Raw genomic sequence first — 17860 nt, 5'->3', positions numbered from 1 at the left:
AAAATTCTCTTTTATTTTTATTAATGAAAAGCTTATTCTCTCCAAGGCATCTATAGTATGCACACATAGCTATGAAGCTTCGTACCTCCTATAGATTCCTTGGATTAGGCCGTCCTTTTATTATCTCTAATTTTGTTGCATCCATATGGGTGCCATCTTTAGAGATAATGTGACCTAAATATTGAATCTCTTGTAGGAAAAAATATGTTTTCTTTTTATTAATGAAAAGCTTATTCTCTCTCACAATCTTGAAAGATTACCTGGAGGTGTCGCTTGTACTCTTCAAGAGAATTTGAATGGCCTGAAGATTTTTTTGTCCATCATGTGTTTGAATGCATCCGGAGCATTTGTCAGGCCAAAACTTGTAAGTTATCAAATAGATCTTCTACCCGTGGCACGGAAAATCTATTTTTTTGATAATGATCTTGTTTAGTGTCCTATAGTCAACACACATATGATATGTGTCGTCTTTCTTTTTCACTAAAATAAATGGTGAACAAAATGGAGAGGAACTAGACCTCACCATCCTTTTTTTTTTCACCACTTCATGCACTTGCCTCAAGATCTCCTCTTGTTGAGCTTGTGAAACTTGATAAGGAGGCTTTTTAGGCAGTGAGCTTCTTGGTAGGAGCTCAATTGCACGGTCATCATCCCTAATTTTAGAGATAGCTCACTAGGGATGTCATCAATGAAAATATCTTGGAATCCATTTAGGAAATAACTCTAACTCCTCTTGATTCCCTTTATTGCAGGGATATGGTGTTTCTCAACTCATAAACATCTATGTGCATGCTCTCTTCCTTGTAGGTGAAGTAGATTCTCCTTTCAAGGAGCTTCATGTTCGAAGCCATGCGGTTAAATCATGGTGCCCCAACGATAACATTCTCATGTTTGAGAGGGGAGATGAAGAAATCCTCTTTTCCAAATAGCTTTGGACATGAAGCCTTAATTTTCCAATGAAAGAAGGAATGAGACATCCGGCTTTTAGTAGATCAAGAATCGTTAGATTAGTTATTTCACTTTGGTCATTTGTTTGTGGATGACAGACCAAGAGAGAAATTTAATCTACTTCCTAGATTCTCAAAGAGACCCTTCTAGAAATTACTGGTCATTCTAGGATCTTTGTCCGACACTATGGGTGTTGGAAATCCATGATGCTTGAAAATTTGAGATCTGAAGAGGGTTGCCATTTGATGTGCCTCAATAGTCTTTTTGACAGGCATAGAGTGTGTTTTCTTGTTAAGCCTGTCCCCACTGAAACAGTCCAAGTTGCTTCCCTCGATCACATTTCAACTTTTGGTATACCACGCATTTTGAAACATACTCTTGTATGTTTAGTTTTCATGGTAGACCAACAGAAATACATTTCTACTCCTTGAAGAGTAGATTATGGATTTCCTCTTTGCCCCGGATAAGAAGATGTATGGGATTCATACATGACATTCTTATTGTATGGGTGATTAACACATAGCCTATTGCCATTTGGAAGATAACTATCCTTCAAGGTGAATGGTTCTTGTTACTTCCCTATTGCAAAGGCTGTAATTACGTACTTAAAGTGTCGGTCAGTAGCAAACTCATCTATCATAAAAGACAGATCATTGTGAGTTGCCATAGAAACCACATTTACCCTTGGTCGTTGTGAAAGTGCATCGACCACTTGATTGTGCTTGCCAACAATGTGAGCAATATGAAATTTAAATTGCAAAAGAAATTTTTCCTACCTCCTTTGTTTGTTGGAGAACTTGGTTTGCATCATGAAGTTCTTGAGGCTTTGTGATCCATTCGTAGGATGAATGGAGGCCCCAAGAGATAGTGTTTCCACGTGTTTAGGGTATATAGAATAGCTAGTAGCTTTTTTTTGTATCTGCCCAATACTCACTTATTGAAGTTGAGTCTTTGACTCTCATATGCTATGGCATGACCTTGTTGAAGCAAAATAGATCCAAGGCAATCATCACAAGCATCAGATTGGAGCTCAAATGGTTTTGAGAGATCTAGTAGTGCGAACACACATTGAGAGATAAGCTTCTCAAAAGCTTCTTGCACTTTTGCAGTCTATGAATACTTAACATTCCTTTTTTGTTAAGTCATGTAATGGGCCTGCTATTAGACAGAATTTTTTATATGAATTATATATAGTATGCACACATACCTATGAAGCTTCATACCTCCTATAGATTCCTTGGATTAGGCCATACTTTTATTATCTCTAATTTTGTTGCATCCATATGGGTGCCATCTTTAGAGATAATGTGACCTAAATATTGAATCTCTTGTAGGAAAAATTCTCTTTTATTTTTATTAATGAAAAGCTTATTCTCTCTCACAATCTTGAAAGATTACCTAGAGGTGTCGCTTGTACTCTTAAGAGAATTTGAATGGCCTGAAGATTTTTTTGTCCTTCATGAGTTTGAATGCATCTGGAGCATTTGTTAGTCCAAAAATTGTAAATTATCAAATAGATCTTCTATCCGCGGCACGGGAAATCTATTTTTGATAGTGATCTTATTTAGTGCCCTATAGTCGACAAACATGTGATATGTGTCGTCCTTATTTTGCACTAAAAGAAATGGTGAACAAAATGAACAGGAGCTAGACCTCACCATCCCTTTTTTTTTCCACCACTTTATGCACTTGCCTCATGATCTCCTCTTGTTGAGCTTGTGAAACTCAATAAGGAGGCTTGTTAGGCAGTGAGCTTCTTGGTAGGAGCTCAATTGCATGGTCATCATCCCTCATTTTAGAGATAGCTTACTAGGGATGTCATCAATGAAAATATCTTGGGATCCATTTAGGAAACTAGACACCTCTTATTCCTCTTGATTCCCTTTATTGCAAGGATATGATGTTTCCCAACTCATAAACATCTATGTGCATGCTCTTTTCCCTGTAGGTGAAGTAGATTCTCCTTTCAAGGAGCTTCATGTTGGAAGCCATGCGGTTAAATCATGGTGCCCCAAGGATAGCATTCTCATGTTTAAGAGGGGAGATGAAGAAATCCTCTTTGTTCAAATAGCTTTGGACATGAAGCCTTAATTTTCCAATGAAAGAAGGAACTGAGACATCTCATCCCTTGATAGCTTCATTGGCCTTCAATGCATCTCCCATCTTGTGGGCCTGTATGCCTAGCTTAGTGGTCAACTCGGTGGATATGAAGTTGTGAGTTGAACTAGGGTCAAAAAAAATAAAGGCATCATGCTCTTTCATCTTTCCCCAAGCATAGGAAAGGAGAAGTCCTTCGCAATGAGCATCCTCTTTTGGAGCTTCAAACATAGAGACTCTAGGAGTCTCATTGCGAACAATTCTCTTGGGGCAAAGATGATAACTATGGCCTTGCTCCCCACACTTAAAACATTTGTGGTCCTTACTAAAAGCTTCTATCTCGTTAGGAGAGAGTTTATATTTACCTTTGTAAACTCCCTTCTCCTTGGACCAATTGTTGTTGTTGTTGGAATAGCCTTGGTAAGAATTTTGGGCATTGGTTTTTCCCTTGGCATCATTTTTGTCTTTATTTTCCATGGGCTTGACATTCTGTCTAGCCCCTTGTTGGAAATTGATGCACGGAGAAACCATGGTGTGGTGGATTACTTTGGTGATAGAACCAAGCCGTTCAGAGTTGACATACTCGGCCATCTCTTTGGGTAATCCCGCACATAATTGTTGCTTTTGCTCGACAAAGTCTATCTTTTGAAAGATAGTAGCCTTGAGATATATATCCCAAAACTTGTCCACATATTTGTGGATAGATTCATGAGAGAGAAGCTTTAAAATTCACCATTCGGTAAGCACTTTTTCGTTTGCATCACTTGCAGGGAATTTCTTCATGATGGAAACTCGTAGAGTTTTCCATGTCTTTGGAGCTTTGCCGTTGCCACGAAGGCTAGCCCACCATTGACGAGCCAATTTTTGGAAGCGCATAGCTACATGGTGTAGCTTGGAGGACTCCGTGAAGCCCTTGTCTCCAAAGGCCCATCAAAATGTTGGATGAAGGCCAGTACTTTGTCGGTAGCACCAAAGGTGCCATCATAGGTGAGAAAAGAGATACTCTTTCCTCCCTCTTTGAATTTCTTTAGCTTTTGTGACGTTCACCATGCAGGGTAAGATTTGCGATGTCCTCCCCTCTTGTATTCTCTAGGAGAATAGCCATAGCTTTCATCGGTAGAGGAGGAAGGTGAAGAAGAAGGAGAAGAGGGTGACATCTTTCTTGCCCTTTTCATCCTTTGTTTCCTCTCTTCCCTTTTGGAGTGACGAGGAGAAGGACTATGGGTTAACCGTTTCCTCTTGGGAGGAGTTGGCGATCGTCTAGACCACCATCTTCATGGAGCCACATCTTTTGAGGAACTTAGGAAGTCATTACTTTTTTTTTCTTTGCATTCCTCCTCTCGTATGGGAGAGAGTCTTCTTTTGGGGTCTCACCAAGAGGCCTCCTAAGCTCTCTCTCCTCTTTGAGAGGAAATCAAATCCCATAAGCACGAAGTTGTTGAGTAACTTCGGCTTGCAAAGAGGGGTTGCCCATAGCTTGTTGCAACCTAGTAACAAGATAATTAACAAACATGGGGGCATCATCAGTAACACCTTCATGTGTGAAATCAAAGTTATCAATGTTCATGCTACTCTCTTGGTTATTGTCAGCCATGTTAATTAAACTATATGTTTACTTAGTGTATGCTTTGGAAATTCAAAACCTTAGTTGCTACTTCTCTTAGACTTTGAAAATAGGCACTTAAGTATCTACACCCACGGCTCGAATTGGTTAATTATAGAGAGTAGTGGAGTGAGTCTAACATAGCAAAGTTGCCAAGGGATAGATCCTTTCAGACTTCTTATGGTTCAATAATGGTAAAGCCATAGGCAAGTCTAAAAAGAATCCATTATTAGAACCAAAGCTCCCGAGGTGTGCACCATATCCCACATAGTGGGCTCAACAAAACCCATAATAGATCCCAGTCCCACTTAACCTAATATAATTAACAAAATCAACCATCAATAGGCTACTTAAGGACCTATCTTCTTAAGCAATAAAAGAGAAACCAAACGCTCTGATACCAGTGTAATGGAAATTGCCTATGAACTTTGAGAGTAGCGGAATTAGGAAATTAGGTGAAGCACTTTTGAGAGATTCTTTGTGAGCATAGCGGTTGTACTTAATTGATGGTAGCGACATAAACATGGTACTTAGTTAACTTGGCATGAAAAATACTTTTGCAAGAGAGAGAGAGAGAGTTTAGAGAACATGACAATAGTTGAGGACCGGACTCATATGGAGCTGGTCCCCCCTCCAATAGGCATTTGTATTATAGTTTCTCCCATCAAGAGAGACTTGGTACAATACAATCTTTGTGTTCCTTGTAACTTATGTGATGCAATGAAGATGGAAAGCTTCATGCATCACAAGCATAACATAAACTTGAAGAAAGCATTAACTATCCCAAGCCTCAGTTCCAAGGCCTCAAACACCTTCGAAGGTGGAGAGAGCTAGCGGGGAATGAGGACAGGGAAGAGGAAGAAGAAACATTCCATAGGAGAAAGAAATAGTTCCTCACTTATCATTACTCTTCTTGCTAGCATACATAATAGAATAGTAATGAAGATGGAGATGATGGCAAGCTTAAGCATTGAAGCATGACTCTTAGTTGGATATGCATTCCATAGCCAAGAGTGTTGGTGTAGGCTTTCACTCTCACAAGCTTGGAGAAGGAGGTGGTGTTCCTCAACTTTCACCAAGTGAGAATGGCCTTGCAAATGAGTGTGTGTGTGGAGTATATCCCCCTAGCACCCCCCCCTCCTTGCTTTGGGCGAAAGTTCTACATGCTACAAGCTCATTGGACCCCTCTCCACCTAGCCAATCACATGCAGTATGCAGTCAAGCAGATGGGTAGTCTTTTGACAAGTGTTCTCCTGACCCCTGAGAGCTTGAAAATATCTAGATATTTGTTAGATGGAAGTAGAATCTCATTGGACCCCTCTTTAGCCCAACCAATAGCATTCAAGCACACCATGTGGTTAAGCTTAGTGAGAGTCTGACATGTGTCCCATGTGCTCTTTTAGATTCCCCTAACTTTGAGATTTTTATGCATAGGAAAATTCTCAAGCAACTTCCTCATTAAGTGTGTAGGTTCTCTTTTTTATTCAAGCATCTTACCCCCCATGCATAGGAAGCTTCTCAAGCAACTTCCTCATTAAATGTGACAAGTACCTCAAGTACCTTAGTCATCAAGCATGACAAGCACCTTAGGTGGAGTTCCCACGTCAAGCACAACCCTAGCTTGCTTAAGTTTAGGTTGGGTTCCCACCTCAAGCACATCCCTAGCTTGCTTAAGTTTATGTCGGGTTCCCACCTCAAGCACAGCCCTAGCTTGCGTAAGGTTCCTACCTCAAGCACATACCTAGCTTGCTTAAGTTTAGGCCGGGTTACCACCTCAAGCTCAACTCTAGCTTGCTTAAGGTCAAAGGAATTTTAACACTAACCATTGTAGGTCTTTAATGAAGCTAACCCTAAGGTCTTTTAAGCTTCATTAGTTAACCTTGGTCTTTGATAGACCATCTCTCATTTGGGCCCCTTTACCATTGGCCCCATGTTGAGATAGATCCATAATCACATGTCTATATTCTAACCCTTGTTCCCGTTTATTATCCTACTAAATGATCAATTTAATATGAGAAAATCATTTGGGTTGGTTAGATATTAGATATTTAATGAAATTACTTGTAGTGTCAATACTCTATTCCACCAGTTCTTTTTGAATTGGACAACTTTTTCCCTGTCAAAAGTGAGTTTTCTTGTGTGTCCTATGATTTTTGGCTGTCTAGCATAATTTTGGTGTTTTGATCAACTTTTTTCAATTTTTTGCTATGGTCCCTTTTGGCAAAGTTGTTTTACTAGTTGTCAGGGATATAATTATCAAATATCAGTCCCAAATGCCAAAAGGTACATGGATCTCGATTCATGTTTGACATCATTTTTTGATGAATTTTGTTTTGCAGGTTCTCTAATCCTCGTAAAAGCCAAATCTCACCCCTTTTTTTATTTGGATTCAAAAAGTTGAAAAATCCCAAATTTTGTGTTTGCAATGTCTATTTTGCTGTTTTTGCCCTATCAACCAATTTTGATGTGTTTTTTGAGTTTTTCTTTCAAGCAAACTTGATTAGAGGAATGTCCCACTGATCCACAATGTTACTCATCACTTTTTTGCAAGTCGTCTCTGGGGTACATGGATCGTGATCCATGTTCCTCCACAGATTTTGGCCAAACTTTCTAGATTCTTTCTAGAGAGTCTGTTGATACCTTTGATCCACAAGTTCTTGAATTTGGATCACCTTTCAGCCCTCTACCATCAAATTTTCAAAATTCAGAGTTTATGGTTGTTTCGGCCAAAATATGGTTGTCACCCTTTTCCCCCTCAATGTTTAAGCCCAAATTTGATGGTGGCAGTTTCTACTTACCCTACTCCTAAGTACTTAGATGAAATATGAAACAAAAACAAACAAAAAGGTACAGAATAAACTCGAAAGGGAAAATGGAATAGCACTCTGAAAGCATAGAGAAAATTGGAGAATGAACTTCTTTTGGCTATCTCACTCACAACCCTCTTTACCTCTCGAGAATATATCTAGTAAGTCCTTGGCTTCTAGAGTCTACCATGCACTAAATCCCATATCTAGCTGCTTCAATGATAATGTGTTAATAAAATCAAAGACAAATCTTCAAAAAAGAACGCTCTAAATACGCACCAGGTCACTCACCATCTAAGGATCATATCCCCGACAACGACGCCAATGTTAGTGTTAAGCGGGTCGCTGTGATGGACGTCTATAGCATAGCTACCTGGCACTAACATAATGTCAATACTTAGGGAAGTGACTTGGATGGGCCACGTAGACTCTTTGAGGTTGTCAATCTCAAGAAGAGAACCTAAAAAGCTAACAAAACAACTCTACAAGAAAATCAATCACTCAATGATTAGGAAAATCTACCTATATCCTTTCTCACAGCTGTAGGTCATCACACCATTTGGTACTTGAACGGACTCGAAATGCAACAAAACTTCAGGAGGAGGTCTAGGACTCCTAGGGGCACTATCCTACCAACTCTGGTTACAATCCAACAAAGTACCAAAATCACGACCCATCATGAAAAAGGTCCTGAAAATTACAGCAGATTAGTTCAAAAAGGTTGCCCTATGGTGTAAGAACACTCCCCTATGGTCAAAATGCCTTAAAATAGTTATTTAAGCACTCAAATTTGCAATTAAAACTCACAGATATATAGTCGCGAGCCACAACAAAATTGACTATGCTTACACTTTTAGAGTGGATAGAACCATCCACATGTGTCGTTCTACCAAAAATGCACTTCATGTGCTCTCTCTCTCTCTCTCTCTCTCTCTCTCTCACACACACACACACACACACACACACACACACACACACACACACACACACACACACACACACACACACACACACACACACACAATGTGTCTCTAGGAGCATTATCACGGTGCATAAAGGAGAGGGGGCTTCTAGGATGGCTAAAATATAACCCACACGCCGTTGTACCAATATGATCTCTCTCTCTCTCTCTCTCTCTCTCTCTCTCTCTAAAGTACTAGTATCATGGTGCATCCGAGAGATTTTAGAGTGGATAGAACCGTGTCGTTCTACCAAAAATGCACTTCATGTGCTCTCTCTCTCTCTCTCTCTCTCTCTCTCTCTCTCTCTCTCTCTCTCTCTCAATGAAACTTATACATAATTTTTCACAATGATGCGCAAAGGCACTTTCACAATGAAATATGTATAACCCACGCACTGCTAGGAGATAAAAGGGTTTGTTCGTTCAATAAAATGGTATGTGCGTGTGTTCAGAGAAGGAAACTACTACAATAGAGTCAATGTGAAGAAAAAACATTGCATTAAGATAGAATAGAACCTACTCCCTTGCCCCAGTTGAAAACAATGGCAATTGCAAGTCTTTCTGCACGTGGTAGCTTTGATGCTTTGGCATTGTGGTGGTGATAACTGTTTTTTGGTCCAGCTATCCTTAGAAAAGAAATAGCAAAAATGCCAAATATAATCAAAATAAACCAAATATGTATGTATTTATATTATTCTAATAAGCTATATATGCATAGACAAAATGGTGAGATAAATATATGTCGCCAATCTTTCTCATGGGAACCCCACCTTTTGCTTTATATTAACTAAGTTAGGTGTGCATTATTAATAAGTGTGAGTTTTTATATGTATATTCTAGTTGAGGGTCTCTCAATAAAGAAATAAAATTTTATTCACCTATAATTTTAAAAAAAAGCTTACCCATATAGGTTTCTATGCTACTCCTTGTATATATCCATAGAGTACTAAATAAGGTTGGTAATACCTCCACATGGGAAAATAGCTTTGGGAGGACTTTTCTCAAGAGAACATGTACATTTCTAGGGAAGTAAGGAGACTTGAATACAAAAGACATGAGGTGATTGGCTTCAAATTTGATTTCAAAGGAGGAGTTTTGCATTTCAAATACCTAGAAGCCTGTACAAAAGGATATATATTTTGGTGCTATAGATTTTATGCAAAGTCATGGTGGACATGTGGACAAAGGTACAGATAAAAAATTGGACATGTAAGAACTTTCAAGAGCTTGGTGACATGTGTGTAGTTTCTATACTTTTCCATAAAAACCCTAGCTCGAATTTCACTCTCTCTCCTCATTTTTTATCAATATTTTTTCATCTTTCACCTCTTACACATCAAAAAAGGACCCAAGGACCAATGAACGTGACTTCAGGGCTTATTTGGGCCTCTCTAGGGCCCTAAAATGTATTTATGTACTTCCAAATAGCCCATTCTTTTTTACATGTTTTCCTTTTATCCTAACACACACACACACACACACACCATTAGTAGCATGAAAAAAATCTAGCATGGAGAAGATCATTAGAATTAACCATGGCTATCGTTGTATATACTCATGTTTTTGCAACTCTCTACCATTACTCATCTTTTTATCCTTTCTCCTTCTCATGCACTCATCTCCAATCCTCCAATATCTTGTATTTTATTCCACCTATGACAAAGCAGACAAAAGGCTGCAATTAGTGGGAATTAATCAACCAATTCCATTGGTTTCCAAGAACTAGATGTAAAAGATGATGGCGGTCATTCTTGATTTCCTTGACGCCAATAAACAAGAGAGAGTGTAATCCTACCCAATTTCTTGTTAATTTCTCATTTTACTACCATTGTATATTTCCATTTCTATTATGCAAAAATACTTAGAGTTTTAACCTAATAACCTCATATCTAGCCCTACCACTTGTCGCCGCACACCTACATCAAATTACTTCTAAAAGAAGCTTTGTCATGTGTAACTAAAAGTGATCATGAAAATTCTTATCCCTCCAAAAACCTATAAAAGGAGTGTTTCTCTTTGTAATGAAACATGAGAAGAAGAAGTGAGAAGTGTAGAGAAGGAAAGTGTGAGACGAAGTGTGTGAGAGACTTTACACAAGAATCCTTGCATTATGTGATGCTAGCTTGTGATTGCAAATAGCCATACTTCTTGTGTTTTTTGGTTGTTTGGGTGACGTTTTGTGTGTGTAACCCTAGCCTCGAGTAAGTCGTTGTAAGAGGGTTTTCAAGGTAGAAAGGATTCCTTTGGCCCTAAGACAATGCATGGGGTGGTTAGATTTGAGTGTGTGCTTTGTGTTGATAATAGAGGAGACTTGAAATTCTAAACGTTCTAGTGCAAAAAAAGTTTAGCCTATGTGTGTTGTGGTTTTGTATAAGTTGAGGTGCTCATATCACTTATCAGCTTTTTGAAGCTTTGAGTATGCATGCTTGAAGGTATTCACAACGTTGGCTAAGAAATGTGGTCTCTTTCTCTCTCTCTCTCTCTCTCTCTCTCTCTCTCTCTCTCTCTCTCTCTTTGTTTGAGGACAGATCAAACGGGCGCCCAACTAGCCGGACACGTAGCCGGACACCACATTTGTAATCTATTATTTTGCTGAGCTAGTGTAGTAATACTCTGTGTAAATCTTAATTTCAGAGTAGTAGTCAATTCCCTGAGTTGTAATTCTGTCAATGACAATTGTAAAGGTCCATGTGAGTCGGCCACTGGCCATTAAGGATGCCCTAGGTATAAAGGTCAATAACCTTAATGTAAAAGAAGGCTTATCTTTAGCAGAGAAGGGAGCTCAAAAAATATACGCTCAAGCTACAAGCTCCAATTTGTAATCGATGCAACTAATGAATGGGTAATCAGTTTTTGATTCAGAAACTTGCATTGTGTTCCTCTCTCTTTGCTCTTTAATTCAAGTGTAAGCATTGTCAGTTTTGTTGTGGTTCGCGATTGCGCATCTGTGAGCTATAATTGCAGATTTGAGTGCTTAAATCATTGTTTATAGTCGTTTTGACCATAGGAGAGTGTTCCTAGACCACATGGCAACCTTTTTGGATATTTCTGTTGCATTTTTCAGGACCTTTTTCATGATGGATCGTGATTTTGGTACCTTGTTGGGTTGCCACCAGACTTGGTAGGATAGTGCCCCTAGGTGTCCTAGACCTCCTCATAAAGTTTCATTGCATTTCGAGTCCGTTCGAGTGCCGAAATGGCGTGATGACCTAGAGCTGTGAGAAAGGACATAGGCAGATTTCCTGATCATTGAGTGTTGGTTTGCTTGTAGAGTTGTTGTGTTTTCTTGTTAAGGTTCACTTCTTGAGATTGACGATCTCAAAGAGTCTCCGTGCCCCATCCGAGTCACTTTCCTTGAGTATTGACATTATGTTAGTGCCGGAAAGCTATGCTGCAGACGTTCGTCGCAGCGACCCGCTAACATTGGCGCCGCTGCCGGGGATATGATCCTTAGATGGTGAGTAACCTAGTGCATATTTAGAGCGTTCGTTTTTTTAAGATTTGTCTCTTCATTCCATTTACACTTTAGCAGTGAAGCAGCTAGACATGGGGTTTAGTGCTTGATAGAGTTTAGAAGTCGAGGACTTGCTAGATCTATTCTCGAGAGGTAAAGAGGGTTGTGAGTGAGATAGCCAAAAGCATTTCATTCTTCGATTTTCTCATTACTTTCAGAGTGCTGTTCCGTTTTTCGTTTCGACTTTATTTTGTACCGTTTTGTTAGTTTTTGTTTCATGTTTCATTTGAGTACTTAGGAGTAGGATAAGTAGAAACTACAACCATCAAATTTGGGCTAAAAGATTGAGGTAAAAAAGGGTGAAAACCATATTTTGGCAAAAACGATCATAACTCTGAAATTCTAAAAATTTGATGGTAGAGACCTTAAAAGTGATCCAAATTCAAAAATTTGTGGATCAAGGGCATCAACAGACTCTCTAGAAGCAATTTGGAAAGTTTGGCAAGAATTTGTGGAGGAACATGGATCATGATCCATGTACCCCAAAAAACCAATTTTGGTGAAAAGTTACCAGTTATAGTGAGCATCATTGGGAAACTGCTCTGATCAAGCTTGCTTGAAAGAAAACTCAAAAATCACTTCAGAATTGACTGTTAGGACAAAAACAGTAAAAACAGGGATTCAGACACAAAATTGAGCAAATCTTGAGATTTTGGGATCCAAATTCAAAAAGGCATGAGATTTGGCTTCTACAGGGCATAAAGAACCAACAAAACAAAATTCATGAAAAATGCTGCTAAACATGGATCGCGATCCATATACCTTTTCGACATTTGGGGCTAATATTGGACAAACATCCCTGATATCATTTGGAACAACTTTGCCAAAAGGGACCATGTCAAAAAATTGAGAAAAGTTGGTCAAAATAGCCAAATACAGAAACTAGTCAAAATCGCAGGGCAAAAAGAAAAACTCACTTTTGATTAGAAAAAAGTTGGTCAAATTCAAAAAGATTTGGGGAAGAGTATCACCATAACATGGACTACAAGTTGACCAAGTTTCATGTCAAAATGTGGTCAAACATGGATCGCAATCCATGTACCTTATGAAAAAATTTTGAAATTTTTTTGGCTGAGATTTGAGGAGTAGGTAGCTGAGATATAGACAAACACTTTTCCCAAAAGAACCAAATGCAAAAAAGTTGTGAAAAGTGGTCAAAAGAGCCAAAAACAGAGCATTTCCAAAACTGTCACAGCAGACTATAGAAGTCACATTTGGTTGTACAAAATTGATCCAAATTCAGAAGTTCTTGGTGAGCAGTCTACGAACATCATAAGCTATCGATACACCAAACTTTTAGATCCAAAAGTGGTGGAACATGGATCGCAATCCATGTACCTTTGAGAAATTTTTGGAAAAAAACTTTTCAAGCCTGTAGCAGAGACCATTGTGAACAAAAATTCCACAAAGAAATTTTGCCAAAAAAGTTCAAAAAATGGGTGAAAAGAGCCAAAAACTGTTCAAAGAGGAAGACCCTAAAGTAGACCTAGGGATTGACTTTTTCCTGACCTAAACAAGTCCAAAGCACACAAAAACCATATAGCAAGGATCAGGAGATCAAGGACAAGCTGTGTGCCAAGTTCAGTACCTTCTGACACATAGGTACATGGATTGCGATCCATGTTCCTTTGTCACAGACTGATACCAAACTTGCACCATAGCTAGAGGACATCACTAGGAGTCTAGGAGTCTTTTCAAAAGTGCATCTGGATACCAAAAACCAAGTCAAAAGTCCTTAACTGCCAAGTACTCTGAGCAAGTGCCAACACTGACCTAATTTTAAATCCGGAGATCCATTTTCAAAAAAAATTGATACCATAGGACGTACTTATCATGTTGATTCTAATGGTACCAAAAAAAAGTCAATTTGGGCTCCAAACATGGATCGCGATCCATGTACCTATAGTGACAGCTTGAGTTGAAACTTTCCACATCAATAGTGCATACACAAGGAAACATATCCCCAACTCCAATTTTGGAAAAAATTGAGAAAATTTGGGTCAAAAGGGAGCAAAACATGTGACATAGTGAAAACCGCAGTGTAGACCTAGTGTTGGCAATTTGACCTATCAAAACAAGTCCAAATCCAAAAAGATTTGAGATTTAGCTTGTGGACATAGTCAGGAACAAACTCCTAAGAGGAGAAGTGAAGATGTGGTTGAACATGGATCGCGATTGATGTACCTCAACCTCAGAATTTGCTGAAAATTGGTATATAGCTTGCATATGACCTTGTCTACACATAGTCAAAATTTGGAGAAACAAATTTGACAGGGAACATGGATCGCGATCCATGTACCTCTCAGCATAGTGGGGGTATCTGAGTTGATGATCTTGTAGACATACTTGAGAACATCCCAAATCTCAAGTTTGAGCTAAAAATACCTTTAGGAGGCCAAGATACAAGCCAAAGTTCTTGTGTTCTGGTCCTAAAACTGTTTTGAGAGTTGTTTCAAGCGCAGTTCACTAAAGGTGCTCTAACTTTTGATAGACAACTCCAAATTGAGTCAGATATAGCTAGGAAGAAAGCTTGAGGGCAATAGCACACACCTATGGTTTTAGAGCTGAATTTTTCTAGGTTTCCTAATTCCAAACTTTTAGGGTACCCCAATACTACTTTCAAAAACTAAAAAAGTCACAAATTCCTGACTTTTGAGAGACCTGAACAAGGGCAAAAAGGGATAAGTTGCACTAAGCCAAAGTAGGATTTTCAAGTATAATCTTGAGAGATTTGAGTGAGCCTTAACCATGAAAAATCATCCACCACCAAGGTTCTCTACTCCACTCAAAGACATGAAAAACGCAAGAAACTCTGCAATGCCTTCAACAGAGGGATTGAGAGAATACATAGAGGAGGGGCATCCTGTGATTAACAAACCGAATGTGAGATTCATCAAAGCCAATGAATCTAGGAGAGTGCTTACAGATTACACTCATGAGGGCTTATATAGATTCACAAACGGGGATCCATATATCTTCTACAAGTGTGTAGAGCCCTATGCTAGAGAGTTGACCACCCATAAGAACCTCTATGCATTCACATATATAGATTGCAGATTTTCACACTCAATATGAGGGATTTGGGTTAACATTGGAGGAATAGCTTTGAGTTGGTTCCAGCCACTAAATAGAGATGATTTTCCCAACATAGCACAACTCTTACAAGAGTTTGTAGAGGAATTCTCAAAGAGGGGAATCAAACATAACACAGTGTCCAAAATCTACGCTTTCAAACAAAAAGTGAACGAAAGAGTGAAGGAAGCTTTGCTTCGCTTCAAACAATACATTGATAGATGTCCTGTGAGAGAGTTATCGCAAGATGAGAGATTATCAGTTCTCTTCATAGAGAGCTTGAGGAATGAAACCCTAAAAAAGGATCTACATCTAAAAGGGTGCATGACATTTGAGCAAGTCACTACAGAAGCTCTATATCTAGTTGACAATTGCAAGGCCTACGGAGAGGTGACTGAAGATACAGATAACACGACTAGTAGTGCCTCATCTCCGAAGAGCGAATCAACAACAAAGACAGATGTTCAAACTCCTTGGGAACCAATCATTGATCAAGTGGTCGAGGGGGTGATTAGAAGAATAAACCAAGGCTACCAACAAAACCTAGATGTACGACAACCTCAATTGAGGATATGTAATACTTGTGGAGGGGATCATCCCACTCCATGGTGTAACACTCAGCCAAAGCCACAAGGTGTGGTAGGGCAACAACCACCTCTTTTGAATGATGGGAGAGTGATAGTCAACTACACTCAACCAGCATATGTGCCACAACCCATGAGAAACATGTACTCCATGGATGCAAATACGCTCATGTTCATAGCCAATCATGAGTATGGTTCAAAGAACATCCTCACAAGGCAAGAACAACCATTAGATGGATCACCAACTGTAAAACAAGAAGGTCCATGCTATGAGTGTGGAGGTGATCATTGGGCACAAAGTTGTCCAAACAAGGGTCCACAAATTGAATTATTTGTATTCTGTGAACGTTGGTACAGCTAAGTTATGTCGGTCCAGAATAATGACTATAGAATCGCTATGGAATCATGCATATACAGGTCGAAGTGATGGAGTCAATGCCAGATTCGATAGCGGCAAGCTTGATCATGATGTGTATGCCACATGTGGCAATTAGTAGGTCAAGTATTGGTTTTTGGTCACTAATGGTCGAAGTGCTTGCAGATGCATGAACATGGTCTTCAGCTGCTCTATGGTTTGACCATTGGCTTGTCACTTGAAGGTTTTTGTGGATCCATTTCACATTAAAGCTAGGACGAGGCCATCTACCATGATTACATTGAGGGTCGAAGCATCCAATGATTGTAGCGGCAATATCTACAAATATTAAAGAGATGGTTTGGTTCTAGAAGGCCAATTGTTATCTTCTTGCGGCCGTAAAAGTTGGGTCGTCTTCAGATGATGGTAAAATTTCCAAGGCTTCTCGAGGTGATCAGTGTCCGGTGGGAGTGACCACTAAGTCGCAAGGTTAAAAAAAAAAGCTTGAATGCTAAAATAACTCCATGCTTAAAACAAAAAAAACCAAAGCAAGCTTCAGTTCAAGAAGTTAGCGGGCTGCATGATGACAGAGAAAAGAAGCACCAGCGCCATCTGTCTGGAAAGCATGGTGACCAGGAGGAAGGTGCGCCATCTGGTGGGCTGCATGGGGAGAACTGAAGGAGCCAAGCCAGGCCGTGACCAAAGGGGAAAGCAGGGCCGCCGCTAAAAAAAGAGAAAAAACGAGGGCGAGCACACCGTTATACAGAAAGGGGCAGCCATGATCGAGGTGGGCTGCAGGAGGGGGCTTGTGAGAGGCCGCCAGGGCAAGGACAGCACTGCAGGAGCCGACTTCAGGAGTAGAAGGAAAGCCGCCATGGGCTGCTGCAGGGCAGCGCCACAAAGGACCTGAGGGGAGCCGGCTTGTGCAGGAGCAAGGGAACAAGGCCACCTGGGCATGAAAACAAGGAGGTGCTGCAGAGAGCCGAGGTATGTAGGAGGGAAGGTAAGCCAAGGAGAAAGCAACTGGGAGGGGTTGAAGGCCGCCAAGGGCTGTGGGAGAGGAACAGGAGACCGGAGGGCTGCAAGCTGGACAGAGAGGTAGTGGCATGGGGCATGTGACTGAGGAGCACCAAGGGTGGTCAAGAGGGCTACCAGGATAGGGGTTGTACAGGCCAAGAGAAAGGGGAGGAAGAAGAGGAGCCACCGGAGGGCTGGTCAAGTAGTGTAGTGAGAACACTCAAGGGAGGTCGCCATCAGAGGTGGCAATTGCCAAGGAGGAGAGCCGTGAGCTCAAGGGAAGAGGCCGCTATTGGCTTTTGAAACAGGAGAGAAGGTCACGAAGGGAAAGCCACCATCATTGTATGAGAAAAGCTTTTTGTTTTGTGCTATGGATAAATGAGTTCACAGTTTGGGGGGTTTATTTTCCGTGTTGAATTTGCCATCAATCACTTTGCTATTTCATCTCTTGCCCTAGTACACCCCTGGTAGCGTTGGCTCCGGGTCTTGTGTATGTGTGTGTAGAGAGGGAGGGAGAGAATGATTGAGTGAGCTATTTAGTGTGTGGTCGAGGCGTGTGTCGCCTCCCGATGTGAGTGTGTTTACAAATATGGGTGCATTGGTGTGTGCTCAGTAAATGCGATTGTGTGTAGCCGAAGTTGCTCGTAAGAGAGGCTGTTCAGTGCAAGTGGCAGAAAGTGTGCGTGCGTGTGTTTCTGAGTGGATTGGGGTGCTGGATATCTGCAGGGCTATAGAGAGGCATTTAGTTTGTGTATTGTGTGTGCTTCCATTTCCCCCATCCATCAATGGTGCCCCCACTGAGGATCTACTGATTGCTCCTCGGTGAAGTTTTAAAGCCTGAAGATGATGCATGACATTGACTTGGTGCTTGCTGGATAAGAAGAGGCTGTGGATTGGTTTTT

At 40.3% G+C, this 17860-nt stretch overlaps 1 protein-coding gene across 1 annotated transcript; it reads right to left on the bottom strand.

Moving 5' to 3' along the window:
* Positions 1-15966: 15966 nt before the first annotated feature.
* Positions 15967-17062, bottom strand: LOC147420120 (uncharacterized). The gene has a single exon (XM_086504208.1). It carries the CDS (start codon positions 17047-17049, stop codon positions 16510-16512), a length of 540 nt encoding a protein of 179 aa, XP_086360334.1. The 5' UTR covers positions 17050-17062; the 3' UTR covers positions 15967-16509.
* Between the last annotated feature and the right edge of the window lie 798 nt (positions 17063-17860).

This window comes from Adiantum capillus-veneris, chromosome 28, assembly GCF_014529385.1.
Source record: "Adiantum capillus-veneris isolate H3 chromosome 28, ASM1452938v2, whole genome shotgun sequence".
Classification (NCBI taxonomy): Eukaryota; Viridiplantae; Streptophyta; class Polypodiopsida; order Polypodiales; family Pteridaceae; genus Adiantum; species Adiantum capillus-veneris.
The sequence above is the reverse complement of the archived record's forward strand: the minus strand, read 5'-3'. Positions and strand labels throughout refer to the sequence as shown.

Coding starts and splice junctions, on each gene's coding strand:
- LOC147420120 (XM_086504208.1), bottom strand. CDS start 17,049: ATGCCACTACCTCTCTGTCCAGCTTGCAGCCCTCCGGTCTCCTGTTCC.